The following is a 20,264-nucleotide window of genomic DNA, read 5'->3' on the forward strand; positions in this document are numbered from 1 at the left end:
CACAATGGTAAAATGAGGTAATAGATTTTGAATACTGTCTGTGATATTTATAATTCAGTTCCATGAGAGGAGATGGTGGTGGTGGGGGGGATCCCGATACAATTGGAAATCTCCTAAATGAGTATAAATTTTGAAGCGGTCCGTATAAGATGTCTTTCATTTATTTTTATTATATCTCCAGTAGTTAAGCACTGAATATTATAGGAATGTGCACCAAACAGAGAAAAAAAAAAGTCTAACAATTTTAAGCGAAAGATGAAGGCAAACGACTTCATGATGAATATTATTAGATATAACTTTTTTATATTAAATTTATTTTCAGTGCGAAAATAAATTTCTGCAATATTGTCACTAAAATAAAAGATTGTCTTGTTTAATTTAAATAGATTCATTGCAAAGTTCAGGATTGATTATTTATTTTCCCACATGTGAAATTCGTTTTCATCATTGGGAAGGACAACAAAATAAATTGTGCCACAAAAAGTTCACATATCAAAGGACGATAAAGAAAATCCGAGTGAAACAGTATACTTCAAGTCAAGTGACCCAAAGATCGCTACTTTAGAGTATATTCGTGGCTCTTTAGAAAGGATGCTATGAAACCCATGAGATGATGTCTTATGTACGTCAACGAATGTATTCCCCGTTCTGTTTTCTGTTTGCCAGAAGGATTGGATTGGATTGGATTGGACTGCTTTGAATTACGGCAGAAGTAAATAAGCATATGAGGCCAGTCTGTAATTCTGGTCTATTAAAAAGTCCTTTTAAAGGTCCTTCTTTTCCCCGATGGGACTCAGACCCACTGCTTTACAACCAAGGAACTTTCATCACCTAGTGAGCTACGAAGGCTCGTTTGTTAGGAAAAACTCGAGTTAACAGAGAAAGTGGAATACTATAATCTCTCTAAAAATGACTAACTCATGTTTAGTTGCAAAGTCCTCACAGATATTCGAATACCGATGGCATTCGAATCGAGATCTTTACTATAAAAAAGCGACATATTTTCATCTTTTATTTTTAATAATTTAATTCCTAGTCTTTATAAATTTACTCTGTAAGTTATCGAATAAAAAATAAATAAGTTGAACAGGAACATTGAACTTCAATAGTACTTTTTTATACAATATTCTGAGTTATATCTAGCGGGTTAAATTTCTAGAATGAAAACATCTGTAAAAAAAAAGCAGGTGATATATCATGAATTCTAATATATGTAATATAAATTTTCTAAGAATTTAAGGATTCCCAACCCACATTGTGTAGCTTGTAATACAAGCCGCAGGCATTACAGACGGGTTCTCCTTGGTTGTTTCTTCTCCATAGCGTAGTGGTTGTCGTCCCGCAGTTAGAGCACGAGAGACCCAATCGCCTGGAGGCAGGCTGAAAAAAAAAGCAAATTATTGTAGGTTGTAATAACTGATAATTGGAAGTTATAAATCACTCTATATGAGAGAAAGAGAGAGAGAGAGAGAGAGAGAGAGAGAGAGAATTATTATGCTATAATTTGTCTTATAAATATCTGCACTGCAGTCATGTATTTGTTAAATTAAAACTATCACTGGATACACCCTTAAAAAACAACAACGATACGTTCATTACTTCAGAAGTAAATTACTTAAAGAAATTCTACTGAAATATTTAAAAAAAATATTTGTAGAAAGCAACACGGATTTGTAAAACAGAACAGGAAAGCTAGATCGGTTGAAGGCCACAAAGTGTGATGAGGTAGAGATCTAAGGACGCTTAGATGGGAACTAGAAAAATGTTCCCATCCCATACCTTCACGTTGAAGCAGTTATTAGAGAATATTTCTGGTAAACTGCATGTATCTGAATTGAAACATCAACTGGCTATCAAACGTATTTGAAAACAGAAAAGGATAGTCCCATAAGTAAAAAGAACATTTATGGCGAGTCTGCTTTTCGTATTGTGGGATGCACAATTCAAATGAAAAAGAGATTCAGTTGAGAATGACGCTGAAGTTGATGATTCGTAGAGGAACAATTCCAGTTTTGTTCTGACAAGACTAGAAAAGAACGTTTATATTTGAGCAGTGCTACGATCATTTTGCATTGAGAGAGTGATCCATGGTAAGAGAAATGCCAATTATATAGGTTATTAAAATGTACGAACATATTTAAAAAAGCTCTTGGTTGGTATGTCAGTATGTGCTCTTACATCATATCCATATCAACAAGTCTTGGTAAGAATAGCAATAGAAGTCTTCGTCAGAGGAAGGCAATAATATTGTTGGAAAAGCCATCAGAAATTTAAAATGCCGCACTTTAGCTGAACTAGAAGGTGCACTAATTAGAAGACTGTTAAGTCGCAAGGTCGAATCTCAGATGAATGAAGTAGAGCTCTCGTCATACCAGTTTATAATGACAGCAAAATTTGGATGGGGCTTTTTTCATTGTTATTCTCGAAGTGGTACTAGAATTTGTTTTTCTCGCATTTTTGACATGTTCAAAGTGAGGCCTCTTTAGAAAAGATTCTTGACAGAGCTTCTCTCCAATGTCTTCACTGAAAATTGGCGTAATAAGGGTGGCAATGAATGATTTGAAGCCAAACTTTGGACGTCATTTGACAACGTCATCAGCTTTAAAATCGACGTTGAAATAAAAATGCAATCAGGAAAAATGTTGCATTTTCAAAAGTGCTCATGCCATCTAGGGAAAGAGGAGTTCACACTAAAGAATAATAAGTATTTTGTACAATTTGTTTTTTCGAGTATAGTGATAAATAACATTTTTCTAGTTCCCATCTAAGCATCCTTGTATGTAAATATCAAAATGAAGCTAGATAAAGAAAACAGGCAGGCTGAGAAGTTGAAATTAGTACGTATAAACATTTAGACATTAAAGCAAGATTACTCGAAATTTTCAAGGGAACTAAATGACCAACATATACATGTTCTATCATTAATTTGGAATCAATGATCAGTGTAACACAGAACCCATAAAACATGCTGCCTGTCCCATAGACTACAAGGAATAGTCTGCATGGAAGGCATCGTGGTATTAAAAATACCACCGTTAAATATGAGTTAAGGATTCCAACGATATTTTGATCACTTCCCAAAAAGACTGCGAATACTATTTCCTGAGAGATTTATACAAAGTATACAGAAATATGAGTGATCTCTGAGTCTGGTGTCAGTAAAACATTAACAACAGGGAAGGGCAACAACGTGCCTTAGTTGCACGTCATTTTCCATCCCTACAGAGTTACAATGGGCTTGGGAGTATTCTTATCAGATGTGTAACAAGTATATTTAATAAGAAAACAGGATCTAAGTTGGAAAATTCTCATAAACAAAGAACAAATAATACTTCTTTTCAAGTGAACATGTTGAGCTTCCATACGCTACAACACGTTTCAAGTTTTATTTATTTTTTTACTTTAAACTACATCATCATAGCCTAGTTAAAAGTTACTATCGCTGTTGATAAATTATTGCAGACTAAACAGTTGTTTTCACTATGCTAATCGCCCAACTCGTGTATTATAATATTCACCCTCAGAGCATTTTAATTGATCTGAATGAATTCCAAAGCGAAAAACAACGGTTGCTAATTTAAAACTTAAAAATTCTTAGAGCTGTGAAAGTCGTGTAAGAGTTTGGAAAGCAGGGTCTCATTAGTAACCACTCATAGTTCAAACGTGCTGTCCAATAAACATTTCCACGGTGGAAATGTCCAATAAACATTTCCGCCGTGGTAAACATTGGTGATCTTTATCTCCACAATTCTACTTTAGAAGTAGCATTAATGATATTAATATTTTAAAATTAATTCCTCTCTATTTAAATAGTATTAAGCTGCGAAACACGATTTAAGTGATAAAATGGAGTAGTTCTGTATTTATTTATTGTTTTCTTTTTCTTTTTTGTGATGACCACCTGTGTTGGTATTCCAAAACTGGTTGAAGATGAAAATATCATTCATTAATAAAATGCTAACTTAAAAATCTAATTATATTGCAGCTAATGTAGCTCATTAAATGCTATCCACCATTAATAAAGTATTGCGAAGTCGACAACGTCTTAGTTTATGCGCATTTTAATCATTCCTAAACAGGGTGCTTCACTTCACCTGCCAGACATTTCAGTGTAATTACATATAAATCAAACTTGAATTTCAAGCAAATTATATAAAAAAAAACTTAATTTATCTTTGCATATCTGATAATTAAAGAATTTTTTACATAATTTACATTGCAGAAGCGTATGATGCCAATATATATATATATATATATATAATATATATTTACCTAATATAAACAAACTGATACCATTAACAATGGGAAGATGCTATCTTATATAGCGGCCATGTATATTAAACTTCAGTTAATGTAAATAAAAATGTAAGGACAGGAAGATAAAGATATGTTTGGTATTATGGATGGTGTAAACAGAAGTAGATCATACAGAGAATGAATAGATGATATAAAGGCCTGGTGTGGAATGGGTTTACAGAAACTGCGACACTGTGCACTGGACAAAAAAAAGGTGGAAGAAGATAATGAGGGAGGCATCGGACACCAACGGACAGTGAACCCATGGTTCGTGTGATGATGATGATGAATGTAAATATGAAAAAAAAAACTGGATTTCTTTTCATATAATTTTTTAATTACTGCTGTTACCTGCATAGGTGCTGATTCTTTTAAATACACCCGATAGATCTAAGAAAGTATGTAAAAGAAAATTTTTTCTCAACGGTTGGCAAAAAAAATCACTCACTTCATAGTCTCATACGAAGTGGGTAAATATTTTAATCTAGAATTAAGTCATCCACTCGTATAGCAGTGAGCACTGTGTTTGCTGTAGGCTGGTTTCATATTATAAATATGTGTTTATACTTGTATAAACAAGCCCATAAATGCCGTCCATTAGAAGCTTCCGATTAAATTGTTTTCAATGTCAGTAACTCTCACGTCTCTGATCTAAAGTTCAATAGTTCAAGTGCCTCCCCCCCCCCTTTGTATCCTAGTATCAGAAATAGTTAATACTCAGGAAGGCCTCGAGGTATGCCAAAAGCATTTAGATGAAAATGTTTTTTTTTTTCTTATTTTGTTTACTTTCTTTCTTTCTTTTTACACATCTCATACCGGAATGTAAGTTGACACTTCAGTAACGAAGCTCCTTCAGGCGTAAACGCATAGCTTAGGATATCTTCATGTATATCTTAGACTTCGTTTCTACACCTAGGGCTATGTGGGCTTCTACAGACGCTTCCATTTCCCCCCTCCTCCTCTCCTCCACGCACACTCAGCATCAGTGTGTACACAAGGGTTTCGTGCAACGGTGTCGTTTCAAAATGAACGTTGCATTATTTACGATACTTATATGGAGCAGAAAAACATCTCTGAGAGAGAAAGAGAGAGAGAGAGAGAGTCTAATGAACTCCTAATAGTGATCAGATTACGAGATATCAGCTGAAGAATAGTGAATTGGCTGCTTTATTTGTTCTCAACCTGGCATGTCAGCAATTGCTAATTTGCAGAATAAACTGATAAATGTAAGGGATGTTTTTTTCTTTTTTTTTACCGTTTCGATTTAAACAGATTGATTAACTGAATTTAGAAAATCGACATTATTTTAAATTGTAATAAATTTATAATAAATGTCAAAAGCATAAATTTGGTTGAACATGATGTTTAATAAATCTACTTAATATGCTGGTTGGATAAGATCCAGGTCAACTGAAAGGCTACTCACTTATGGGAGTCAAAACTTAAACCCGTCTTTGCTTATCAAATGCTTTTCCAAAGATATATTAGGGAAGTTATACGATCTCCCTTTTTTTTTTCAGTTATCTAGTGTAATGTTCCTTCGATTATTTTTTTAATCGGCGGAGGCGCCCAAAGCGATTTTATGTTCATAGATTTTTAGTGGCATGATATTTTATGAATAATTTGAAACTGAAGTTAACTTTCTTGGATCCAAAACGTCAATTGGATGCATTGATTTTAAGTTATGTGTGTATAAAGACCCACTCTTACTCTATTATTTATACAAAATAGTAATTTGTATGTATAGTGAAATATATAAAGTTTTTTTATATAAAATATATAAAGAAAGTTTGTATAGTGAAAGCAGAGAAGGTAAAATTTTGCTTATTTTTTCATTGAACTTGCAATGAAGAAAATGTAAACTATCTTTTATCCAATAATGTGTTCGACTCCTTTTAAAAAAAGTAACTGTACAACAAAACGTCTGAATCTCTCTCTCTCTCTCTCTCTCTCTCTCTCTCTCTCTCGCTCTCTGAAAACATCTTTGATTTGTAAATGGCTTTCAGTGGACCGTTCTGTTTTGTAATATAGTTTACATATAATGACTTTAATACACATCGAAGGCAATAATGCTCTTTAAAGACATACAAAATCATTTGGACAGCTTCGTAATAAAGATTTTTTTAAAAATCCTTACCAGGTATAATGAACTCATGGAATTCTATCTATAGGGCCATTTGAAAAAAAAAAAAAAATGAAAGAAAGAAAAAAAAAGTTGCTGCCGGCAAACCATTCTCTTCTTGACAAGCCGTTCAGGGCTAAAGTTTCAAATGAAAGGAACACTTCCCCAAAATGATGATCTTGACTTGTAGAATACTTGATAGAATCCATATCAAAAGAGTTGGCTTAATAGCTGCATATTGCACAACTTACCAATCTTCTCTGAGGCTTTGATAAAGGTCTATTTACCCCATTCATCCGATGGTAGAGGCCACATGCGTTACACAGATAGTGACCAGTTCCATCTCGTCGCCACAGTGGAGTGGAAATAGCGCCACAGTTTACACATTCTCTTCCTTCGGCAAAATGATGATAATCCGGAGAATCTAACGGAGAAAAATGAAAGAAGTAGGGAAAGGTAAATAATTAATGATAAATAAAGAAACAAAGGCTTATTGTTAACTAATGTATAGATATAATAATTGACGTTATATATATTTCATATAGTATATGAAGATGGATGAAGAGTTTTGTTTATGAATTATTTGGTTGTCTATATATGAAGACCACTTCATTGTTTCAGTTATTATACACCTTTGGCTTATAAAACAAGAACGATATTCATTATTATATTATATTATATGCATAATAATGTTTTATGCTTCAGTGTAAATTTCTACAGATAAACTTTTAGTTCATATGCCTGAATTCATTGTTTAGTTCATAGTTTCAATTCATGTTCCATTATTTAGCTAAAAGCTTAAAGGTATTGTTTCACTGTTTAGCTCTATGTTCGATTTCCTTGTTTCGTTGTTTAGCTAAATGCCTTAATGCACTGTTTTACTGTTTATCTCATCTTCAATCATTGTTTAATTGTTTAGCTAAATTCAATGCATTGTTTCACTGTTCAGCTCATATCTTCAATCCATTGTTTCACTGTTTAGCTCATATTATTATTATTATTATTATTATTATTATTATTATTATTATTATTATTATTATTATTATTATTATTATTATTACGGTGTCTCCGTGGAGTCAAAAGACTTCGCGGGAGACTCCACATCGACACACTAACCATTATTCACACAATACTTATACTTCTCCTTAAATTCATTCATTCACAGACGAAGCATTCACAACCACCTCTGGCAATGCATTCCACCCATTCACAATCCTCCAAACAAAAAATCTAGTCCTAACACCCTTACTAACCACACTCTTACATAATCTCCAGGGATGACCCCTAGTTCTTTCCCATCCTGCACTGGTCTTAAAAATGTCATCAGAATCAATCCTATAAAATCCCTTTAATAATTTATATGCTTCTATCATATCTCCTCTCCTACGTCTATCAGCTAGTTTTTGGAGCCCACAGATTTTCAATCTATCCTCGTAAGGAACATCCCACGGACCTGCAACAATCTTTGTGACTCACCTCTGAATCCTCTCCACTATTTCTTCATCACCAAGAAATCCAGGTGATCAGATCTGTGCTCAATAGTCTAAATGCGGTCTTATGAATACCTTATAAAGTGGAAAACAATAACTTCCTAATCCCTGCTTGTTAGTGTGTTCTTCAACAACCATGTAATTTGATGTGATGTTTTGGCAATCTTTGCCATATGCCCTTTAAACTTAAGTTCTCTGTCCACAATAACTCCCAAGTCCCTTGCCTCGTAAACTTCTTGCAGTTCAGTTCCGTTAATATAGTAAACAGCATGTGATCTCATCCTCCCGAAGTGCATCACCTTACACTAAGCCACGATAAACTGACAGCCATTTACCTTAGTCCATACCTTCAGCCTATTTAAGTCATCCTGCAAGATATCTACATCATCTGAAATGACTATCACTCTTCCTATTTTGCATCATCAGTAAACCAGTGGATATTTTCTTACAAAATATTCCCAATATCATTTATGTGCAAATTAAACAATAGACGACAAAGCACTGAGCCTTGAGGTACACCACTAGTCACCTGCCTTTTCCTGGACTCAGCTCCTCCATAAACCACTCTTTGATATCTATTCACCAGCCACCATCTAATCCAAATCAACAGCTTTGGATCTATACCCATTTGCTCTAATTTATGTAAAAGAGTTCCGTGTGAAATTCTGTCAAATGCCTTTGCAAAGTCCAGAAGTTTCACCAAGCAAGGATTTACTTTATCCAACTCCACTGTTACTTTATTATAGAAAGTAAGCAAGTTACTGAGGCAAGACCTACCCCTCACAAAACCATGTTGCCCCTTATAGTATCATATTGCTATCCACTCAGTCATGAATTCTAATTTTTACCAATTTCTCCAAAACCTTAACCACCACCACTCCAGATATATTGATTGGTGTATAATTTGCAACCTCAGTCTTGGAGCCTCATTGGAGAACAATTCTGCTGCAGAATAATTCTGCAGCAGAATTATTCTCTCCTCTTTCCACTCTATTGGTACTTTACCAGAACTGAGGCCTAAATTAAACAGCCTGGTTAGAGGAGGTGCTAATTCTCTTGCACATTCTCGTAAACACCTGGGACGATATGCATCTAACCCAGTGGCAGTCTTAGCATTACGGTTCTGTAATATATTAAGCACCTCTATTTCGTCTATCTCTAGACTCTCACCAGTCAATGACACATTTGACACTACAATATCACAACCAAGATGGTACACTTTTGCATAATGATCACTAGGCAACTCAACTATTTGATTTGCTTCTGTAATTTCCCTTCCATCAACACTTTTTAAAGTAATCTTTCTATGGTTATTCTTCCTTTTATTTGCCACACAGCGAGAGAACTCCTTAGGGTTTCTTTTGGATTCATCAGCTAGCTTCCTCTCATAATTAACTTTGGCTTTCCTTACCATATAGGTTATTCTGTTTGCCTGTACCTTGTTTCGCTCATGGGAACGCTCATCTCCTTTTTCTTTATACTCCTCCACAACCTTTCCTTTATCTGCAACTACTGCTTAATAATATTGTTCATACATCTTACTCCTACTTGATTTCTCCTTCTGACTCTGGGAATAAAGTTTGATACAGCTTTCTTTAAATACTCCTTGACAATCTCCTACGCACCATCAACATCTGTCCCCTTTAAATTCTCATGCCATAGCACTGCTGAAAGCTGACTTCTCAGCTTGTCATAATCACCATCCTTGTAATTCCACATATACTCCTTCTTAACAGAATATTTAGTGCATCTTACAATTTCTCATGTCAAGACCACATGATCGCTTTCCCCAAGTAGAGACAGAGTAACTAAATTACTAATTGATATGTTCTCCGATGTTATGACCAGATCTAACACTCTCAAATCTCTTGTCTCTTCCATTACATGCTGTCTCAGGTAGTTATCTCTTAACAACTGTATAAACTCCATTTCCTCTGTTCCTTGTGACCATTCCTTCTTCCAATCTATGTCCCCAAAGTTAAAATAATTACTGGACCGTCGCTCATCGTGCTAATTTGCCAATACATACTATCTACATTATTACATGGATTATAACAACATACCTGTCACCTTGAGGCACTTCTACCATTTTTGGCTTTAACGCTTCGTCTATCATTAGTAAAATCCCCCCCCCATTCTGTCATCTCTATCCTGCCTGAAAATACTGTACCCCTTACATTCAATCCCTATAACCATATCATTCTTAGTTAAGCAAGTATCACTAATTCCTATAATATTTGGCTAAGTTGTACTAAGTAATGACAAAAATTCTTCGCACTTATTCCGAATACTTCGAGCATTAGTATAGATAAACTGCAATACTCCCTTCCTCCCATAATCTCCCTGTGTGTGAATTAGCCCACTTTGTATACTGTCAATTTTCTGCGAACAATTAATTCCAAATTCACAGCGATTAATGACCTTAGTACTATTTACAGCTGATTCTATCACTTGCCTCCCTAGCATATCACATTTCCCTGTTTTTGACCATTTACTCTATCCTTTATCAATAAATGTTCTAAATGACAAGCGCCCAATCCATTTAAGTGCAATCATCTCTCTTAAAATACTCCTTCCTTTTATGAAACTCATCCTAGATATTCATAAAATGAATATTCAGTTTCATTTCTTTGCAAAAGCTTTTACATAATCTTGACATCATTCCGTTTACTATAATTGCTTCTGTTTAATTCATCATTATCAAATCTTGGTAGCACACTCATGATCTTTCCTATCATATCTTCATTATCATATCTTCAAATCATTGTTTTATTGTTTAGCTAATAGCTTTTATCCAGTTTCATTGTTTAGCTAAATTCTTCCGGTCATTGTTTCATTTACTTCATATATTTTATTATTTGTTTCATTGGTTAGCTAAACGCTTCAATTCATTGTTTGTCCCATAAGCTTCAGTTCATTTTTCATCCACTGATGAGTTCATTAATAATTTTTATCCTTTTAGTTCATAAACTTCAGTTCACTGAAGTTTATGAACTGTTCTGCTCAAACGCTTCCTATTATTTTAGTTAATAAATTTAAATTAGTCCATAAGCCATCACTTTAGTTCAGGAAAGAGTTCATTGTTTTAGCCCATAAGATTTCTATCATTTTAGTTCATAAATTACAATTCATTGTTTAGTTCGTGTTTAGATTTAGGTTTAGTTTTTTTTTCGCTTCAGGCGTAAACCTATCAGCATTGTTTTAATGGATTCACTTAACGTAATCTTTGAATAAAGGGTGCTGTTTCTTAACCACGTGTTAAATTTCTCTCTCGCCTCCCACCGAACATGATAACGAAAGCGTATACAAAGGGCAATAAAACAACTAATCATTACTCTGTACCTTCAGAATCGTAATGTTTAGTCGGTTCACGAAAGGTAGGGGAATCGCCAACAACGTCGACGTGAAGACCCTACAAAGTCCGGATTGACAGAGAATTTTATAACTTGATGACGTCTCAATCAACAATAACGCTATCACTTTAAGTGGTTAATTATTAGGACCGTAACGATATTTCAAGATAATTTATACGTCCACTTTCTCACGAAGACCTGGTGATCCAATCTTTGCCAAGCCATTAATTACCTGTGATTATTCTGGAGATGTGGCAGGCATAAAGTCTGTATTAAACAGCTCGTGCTATTAATCCACGCTTGCTCACTGTGGTTACGCCTTTCCAAATAGGTGCACGTGTTACGGCTGTAATCTAGAGAGCAGCGCCTCCCTTATCTAGACTGATTTGATTAGCTAAATTAAGACGCCGAATCTTTACCCCCCTTACAAAATTTCTCTACAGATAGGTCTTATCAGATGATCGTAAAGTGAGCCTCCACGACACCACTTATATCCGAACCGGTGTGTCAGCCCTTAAGGATAATCGTCACATGTGATTGCCCGATCAGCAAATGTAGTTCGAAAATGGGGAAGCAGAGGGTGCCGACCCCACACTGCTCAAACTATAATCTGTTTGGTTTGTAAGGAGAACTTTTCCAACAAACAAGAAAAGATTGAGTTAGTGATAGTTTAGAGAACATCTGTGGTAATATCTTAAAGTCGTATTTGGTCCGAGAATGCGAAATTCTAGTCAAAGTTGCTAATCGGTGTGCTAATTGAAACAAAGCATAAACATGTGATGCATGTTGGATGACAAGCATGTAATCTGAGGCTTCAGTAGATCTCATAGGATTAGGGACAGGAGTATGCAATTTTTTATATATATATAGAAAGACGACCTAAAAGCAATTCTACAGCAGTATTAAAAACGCAGCATCTAGAATAACTAGAATAAATAAATGAGAATAATTACATGTGTAAAGGCAAAAAAAATATATCTGAAAACAGAATTTCATCAGAATCAGGCATTGCATCATCTGCAAGCTGAATTATATCATCTAATACTACGAGATATAACAAGATGACTGCTTTACACTGCATGAGGAGTGTATTTATACGAGATATTACCAAAAAACTTTCCATCATTCCGTAGTATCATGTCTTTTCAGGTGATGTGAATTAAAACCTTCGAGGTGGATGGAAGAGACTGCCTATTTGAAGCGATTATCATCACAGAATTAAGACTACAGTCAAATGAACTGATGGAATGGCAGAATGTAGTTCTAATATTATACGTTCGGTTAACTGGAAAGCAGCCTGAAAACCTTTCTTCAAGAAAACAAAAGTCCATTTTGACTGAAAACGTATGACTCAGGTAAAAAAAAAAAAAAGCGTGCTCTCTGGAATTTAGATCAATAGAACATTGTGGTCTCTTGGATTAGTCGAAATTCAACCTACACTGCTCTAGTACATCAAACATAATGTGGTCAGCAGTTTAAAACATTTTTAAATGACTCATTTCCCAGATGGATTGGAGTTCCTACATTTCGAATAAAAGAGAGTGGTTGATACATTTTTGCAGGGATTATCAAAAAAAAAAAAAAAGATGGTGCAACGAGATGTTGCAGAAAAAAGTTACTGCCATTCATCATTAAACATTTTCCAATAAATATTTTATCCTCTTCCTATATAAAAGATTTTTTTTTACAGTAACAAAACATCAAATGTGAACATATTCTGATAATAACGACCCATATCTTAGTGAACTTTGAACTTTGGGTATTTGATTAACAGAGTACTAGGAAAGAATAGGCCAGGAACAAAAAAATTATAAATGCATGAAACGATTATTTGAATATCGCATCCACAGACTCAGTACTGGTAGTGTGTGCAATCCGGTTTTCAATCTAACACAGAAAATGTTTAATTTTTATCCCTTGATACTGTACATTTTAACGTTCATTCACTTAAACAATATGGAAAGGGTAAGCCATTTGTCGCATATTATATTGCTCTAAGTTTTGCAATTTCGTAAAGATTATACATATGTCAATGTTCCTGGATGTAATTTTCTGTTCTTTATTATTGAAACAGCATAGAACAATAAATAAAAGATTACGAAATAAAAAAAAATCGGGTGCATTTACCTGCTCTTCTTCCAAAAGACGATCCAGCCGCCTGCATTCCAGCTAAACTCATGCCGCTATCCAGACTACCCCATGGAGAAACTTCACCACCGACATACGTATGATAAGGATTGAGACCATTAGTCCTAGAGAGACACGATGACGTATCCCGAGATGGAGGACCTACCGGGGAACCAACTGCCGTGGGCTGTGGGATAGATTAATACAATAGACTAAGAAATTCATGTTGTTTGCTTTACCATGCAAATACAAGGAAGAAAAGCAAATATAAAAAGAGAAATAAACAACTCACGAATTTTCTTAACACACAACGAAGATACCAAGATTACCTCATTATATACAAATATGCAACTTCACGAGGAACTTCATTTACACTTTCAACAAGAACTTGAGAAACTTTTCTCTATTATTTCTAGCAAGAGAAAATTAGATTTGTGCCATTAACATTGTAGGCTTCCGTAGCGAAGTTCTTACAATACTCTCACTGGAAAGACTTGGGTTCGAATCCCGTCCAGGATGTGAAGAACATTTATAAGTTTTTTTGTTTTTGTTTTTAAATGAAGGCGAACCATGCCAGGAGAACATAGTATTTGACCAGCATTTGCTTCGCAGTAATTACAACCAACCAGTTCTTTTTGTTTTTTTATTCTTTCTCACAAGACTCGCCACTTGCCAACCACAACAATATTTATGGTCATAGCCTTTTACTAATAGGATTAACTACAATCATTCATTAGCCGTGTTATTTCCTCAACTCTTATGGATTCTGCCATTATAAAAAAAATAAAATAGATAATGCTCAATTATCTTATCTTTACGATGCAAACACAGAAAAATAATTCAAATCTTGAGATCAGTATTTTAATCAACCAAACAAACAAAAAAAAAATAATAATCATTACGTGAATCTCAGCCGTAGCTTAGAGAGTATTAGAGATGTCCTTGAGAACGACTAATGGTCTTCATTCAATTTTTTTTTTTTTTTTTTTTGAGTACTGTCGCTTGCTATGGTAAAGAAGAAAAAAACGTGTTTTAACTTGTAATCTTAATGGTTTTAATGACTCCTGGAAAGAGGATGGCATATTAAGGTTGCTGGTTAGTAATACTGTAGTAGGTGGCACTGCTGTTTATCTTACTTATAAACGTATAGGGAAGCACTGATAATGTCACCATTTGATGGTTGTAGAGATACTTCCACGCCAGTACATAAAAGAACATTTCAATGTCCAGCACGTTTAAGGTTGAAATGAAATTTTTAATGGCACAGTTTTGTTAATGATTAACAGAAGCATATTCTAAAACAGAATGAACATCTGTTTCAGAATGCACTAATGATAATGATGATGATGATCAGTGAATTCATCATCTTCATTATTATTCATAATGAACAAAACTATTCATAATGATGAATTCATAAAAAAAGAGAGACCTCCAGGAAGTCTCTGACTCCCTGGAGGTCTCTTTTAATAATAATAATAATAATAATAATAATAATAAAACTGAAAGATGGATGGGGAGGGATATCCCTCTGAAGAAAATTACTGATGAGGCTAGGGATCTTGGAATGTTAAGTTGAAGTTCATGGATCATGTGGCAAAGATTGCAAATACAACTCAAAAGATAATTACAATGCTGAAACGTTCACATGTAAAGATAAGGATGTCATTTTGCCTCATTACAAGGCCTTGATAAGACCTCACTTGGACTATTGTGCACTGGTCTGGTCTCCTGGTTTCAATTGTGATTCTGATATATTGGAGACAGTGCAAATTGTTAAATTATATCAGGATTGTGGAATACTAATTATGAAGATAGATTGAGAATTTGTAGACTGCAGACATTTACCCTAAAGAAAAAGAAAGAGGAGGGGGGGTGATATGATTGAGACTTACAAACTTCTGAAAGGGTCATACAGGATTTCAATTGATGGGATTTTTCAATTTATGGAGGGTGGGGAAAGGACGAGAGAACATCCTTGGAAGCTGAGAATGAAGGCCACCAAGAAGGGTGTGAGGGTTAGATTTTTCTCTCAGAGGGTGGTGCGTGATTGGAATGGATTGCCATTGGATGTGGTATGTGCAAGCAGTGTGAATGAATTCAAGAATAAGTATAATAGCTGGTGCGTGTGATATGTGGCCTCCCTCGACGAGTCTCTGACTCACTGGAGGTCTCTCTTAATAATAATAATAATAACAATAAAACTGAAAGATGGGGGAGGGGTATCCCTCCGAAGAAAATTATACTATTTTTCAGTGGGTATTTATTACTTCAAGGTATTAAATACCCACTTGACTGAATAATTGGGTCAACGAAACTGGCCAGTTCGCTGCATGTCTAATCACAAATATACTTCTAGTGAATTATCAATATCCATTACAATAAAATACATTATGGGAATACCCAAATGTGATAGAAGCAAGTTGAATGATGGACAGTGTTCAACAGTTCGTCCACTTTAAGGAATAAGACACACACTACGTGTGTGTCTATATATTGTATGTGTCTATATATAGTGTGTGTCTATATATTAGTATCTCTCTCTCACACACACTGTGTGCGAGAGAGAGAGAGAGAGAGAGACTGGTATAGGAAATGGGAATAAAGAAAAAGACTGTGGATTGGAGCATGAAAAATGGAAGTGTCCTCAATGAAGAGAAACTGCAGAAAAGGTAAAAGAAAATAGACGCTCCCCTAGAGAATCATAAAAATAGAAATAAAGAAAAAAACTATAAAAGAAATAAATAACAGCGTCATTTAAGATCATAGGATAAGCAGAAAAATGAAAGGAGAATAATTGTGAAAAAGAGACGAAAAAGTATTTCTGAAATAGTAAGAAGAGAGAAGGAAGTGACATGGAGGGGAAAGAAACGATGCATAAAAACAAAAAGCGAGACAAAAGAACCAACCACAATGGGAAAAAAATTAAGAGTGTTAGTGTGTTGTAGCTATTGAAGGCGTTGCCGTAGCAAAGAACGAAGGTTAAAGAAGATCTGATAAGGGTGTTTCCCCACATTCGACCCATGTAATCCGAATTCTTTCTTCTGCACACAAGTAACGAAACGTTTGTCATTGGGAATGTCGGCTGTCATGATTCAAGTCGTCACTAATTAGCAAACATTGTAGCGACTGTCTCGGCATCAAGCCCGACACAGAAGTACATTAGGTCACAATTGACCGTCACGGAAGGTAAGCGGTAGAAGTAATAGTTTTTAACGACACGGATATATATTTACCCTAATCAGCTCTCACGAAATACACACGAATGTAACGGTCATAATTAATAAAATCAATGTTGACAGTCTTATCTGATATATAACCTTGATGACTGTTCATCACAGAATTCCAATCGTCGAAACGAATCTGCCAAATAGAAAAAAAACTAGAAAGAGTGAAAGATCAATAACAATGTGTTTAGAATGCTGACGTAGGTTAGGTGATAGGGACTCAGTTAGTAGATAGCGATCTGCCCTTGATAAACCCAATTAGGAGAAGGAACCTAATAATTATACTGGCTACTTAGTTCCGAGGACAAGGTGATTGATGTATTTGTTGTGAGAGGTCGCTGCTAAATACAGTGTCAGTAGATGGCCCCAAATACTATCAAGAGGTCATTATTAAGGGGAGATATTTCAGTGGTGAGTTTTTTTTTCTCCCCCGGGTCTCTCACTAACAGTTAAATATCCCATAACCACACATACTTAAAAGATTGTAATGGAGAGCCTAATTTCCAAGAAATATTCTTCTGTTTTTCTGGTTGCATTTATTTATATGAGTTTGTGTCCGCATTGACATTCATTTATAAATAATACAAGGCTATTTTATATTAGTATTTTTTTATTATTATTATTTTGGCTTAAAGGAGCGAAGCAAGAATGCTTTTCATCTATCCCGTTATCTGTAGAGGAAAGTGTAGGGATAAGGTGTTATTGAGCTATTGAAGCTCTGATCATGGCATGAGGGTAACAGCAATAGCCTAGCCTCAGTTAGAGCTTCAATGGCTACAGCACTGCCATCCATTGTCCTCCAAGGGTATTAATCACCGCATCTCACGGTCGATTCTCCTTCTCAACCTCCATACCTATTAGCATTTTATAGTCCTCATAAGGACTGGCTTAAAGGGGCGAAGCAAGAATGCTTTTCATCTATCCCGTCATCTCTAGAGGACAGCGTAGGGATAAGGTGTTATTAAGCTATTAAAGCTCTGATCATGGCAGGATGGGTAACAGCAATAGCCAAGCCTCAGTTAGAACTTCATTGGCTACAGCATTGCCATCCATTACCTCCATTACTTCCTTACTCTCCAAGGGTAAGAATCCCCCTATCAGCATTTCGAATTGTGGTGAGATTCTTTAAATAAATGGATATTTATATGGTGTTTAACATTAGAACTTAAACTCTGGTAAAGTAATTTAATAAAATATTGAAATAACTAAACTATTACGCGGATTATTATAAATAAAATATAATTATATAGACAGGCATGCAATTAATTGCAATCAGTGAAATTAATTTTTCCGATTGCTATAGACTCAGTTATATGATAGCCATCGAATTACAAAAATTAAAAAAAAATGAACACGTGATCATATCCTTTGCATAGACACCTCTGACTATTATGCAAACCATACATGGCCGACATTACATCAAGCCACTGACCAACCATTGTCATTTAAGTCATTACGTTTATTCTCTTGCACAAAAAGATCTCTAAAGTTTAAATCTGCTGAATGAACACCATTATTATTCGGAACTATGGAGCTTGTTATCTGAATAACGTTACTTGAATATGGTTATAAGAAACAATGGAATGAGTTCATTGCACTGGATTTTATCTTTCACATTTGGAACTGCACATTGTTAGGTCTTTCGTTCTTTATGACCGCAACACACTGCCGCCGAAATGCACCGCGGGTGATATTAGTAATCTAAGGTAGAAGACACAACCCATTGTTTGCAAGAATGCATTTATCTTCCTTTCATATACTCAATGGTTACTTTATTAGAAACACTAGCCTGATATAGTCTTACCTCGCAATGCGTGATGTAGAATAGGGACTCGATATCATGCTAAGTCAGCCAGCGAAGAAGATATTTGTTGGAGGTAGCCATAGAGGTCCTGCATTAAGCATGGTGGTGGTAGTCTGACAACACCTGGTGTAATTCAAAGAACCGAAAGATAGTCACAGAGCATCTGTTCACAAAATTTGAATCTTTCAGTTTGCAAGCGAGTTATTCATAGCATATGGGGAGTATGCTACCAATCACTGCATTGCTGGTAGGCCGGAACATTGTCCCTTCATTTGGAAAAACATGGATTCGAAACTTTTCCAGGGGACAATTAACAGACAATTTTCATAGATTTAGTTACTTTGGACTTAATTCAAACCAATCCAATTTACAATACAAATTTGTTCCATCCCATACCTATCTTCCTTTTGCGTGTCGGACTCAACGCGCTTCACTCAATGGCCAAGCAAGTAACTTGATATCGTAGAAACTTGATTACTTATAACAGGCCTATGACTGTACTTTGCGTGTATTTTTCAAGCCGGTTTGTTTGTTTTATGGGATAAAAAAAACAACAACTCTACTTTCCGGACGGAAAAACCCTGCCATCTTCGTATGAGATTGGAAATATTCTTTCGCGCTCTAGAGGAGATTCGAACCCAGATCTTTCGAAAATCAAAGGGCTTCGCTTATACAGATTGATTTACGGAGGCTACGTCTTTTGGTACTCTACAAAGAAGCAGTTGAGGAAATTTTGATATGATTTTAATACATATTTCGTATCATTCTTAAGTAAGTGTTACATTAAACAGGTGCTTCTTGTTTTATTTTTTGAAATATAAGTTCACTTCAAAATTAAATAAAACTACATTGACAGCATAACACTAAGAAAAGAGAAGCTGTTTTGGAGATGATCATCATAGCTCAGGATCAATCATAGGAAAGAATTTGCTTCACAATACCATTTTTATGTAAATTCTAATTTTTAAAGAGACTATAATTGGAAAGTACTCGCACAACTTTTTATGTTTAAAATGAGTCTAAGAATTTAAATCTTTTAATTATCAGCTATTAGTATACTTTAAAATAATATGCGATATTTGTGAGATCTATGACGAATCTTTAACAGCAAGTTTTTATTTTATTTTATATATGCCAGGAGTGGTGCAACATGGATTAAATAAGCTAATGATTACAACCTTAAAGCTAAACGCGAAGTAAAAAATCGTTTAGGATTCTATTTATGGAGTATCTTTTATCTATTTCAGATTCCAAAACACAGGTTCTAATAGAGAGCACGTTTTAATTCTACCGATAGCTTCGCGGACTGCTGTAAATGATAATATCAACGAAATATTCTATGATAAAGCAAACACTAATACAATACAATGCAATAAAACTGTATATAATCAGCTTAAATCGCACCAACCAACCAACCAACCAACGCTACTTCTCTTAAAAGAAGATCTTAAAACAAGATCACAGTTATAGAAAAATTGAACCCAAAAAATGACGTTGAAATCTCGGTCATATTGGTCTTAAATGATTGCCAAATATGATATAAACATACAATATAAAAGAAAAAAAAATAAGTGAAGGATAAAGCAATAGCAAAACAGATCACAAGACAAACATTCGCACAAGGATGATAATAATTATCTCTTCTACGTTCGTAGTATATTGTGGATGGAAAGATCATTTAAATATGGAGGTATCAGATAATTTTTCAGCTTCAGTAATTTATTCCACTCTTTAAAACTCTGAAAACGCCTTCTCCCATAAAAATATTACTCAGTGCTAATGGTCGTAGTAAACTTGGGCACATCGAATATTATTCTCTTATTCTTGCAGACTACTTCCAAACCCATC

General features: G+C 34.9%; 1 protein-coding gene across 1 annotated transcript in view; it reads right to left on the reverse strand.

Moving 5' to 3' along the window:
• Positions 1-20,264, reverse strand: part of LOC150097485 (transcription factor GATA-6-like) — a 77,616-nt gene that overhangs the window by 26,160 nt on the left and 31,192 nt on the right. The window contains exons 2-4 of the mRNA XM_090406936.1: positions 13,389-13,575; positions 6,670-6,842; positions 1,255-1,380 (exon numbers count right to left, since the gene is read on the reverse strand). Of these exons, the coding sequence (XP_090263062.1) occupies positions 1,255-1,380; positions 6,670-6,842; positions 13,389-13,575 (486 nt within the window). The remainder of the gene's footprint in view (positions 1-1,254; positions 1,381-6,669; positions 6,843-13,388; positions 13,576-20,264) is intronic.

Source organism: Typopeltis vanoorti, chromosome 17, assembly GCF_054136105.1.
Source record: "Typopeltis vanoorti isolate ZY-2024b chromosome 17, IOZ_Tvanoo_1.0, whole genome shotgun sequence".
NCBI classification, from domain to species: Eukaryota; Metazoa; Arthropoda; class Arachnida; order Uropygi; family Thelyphonidae; genus Typopeltis; species Typopeltis vanoorti.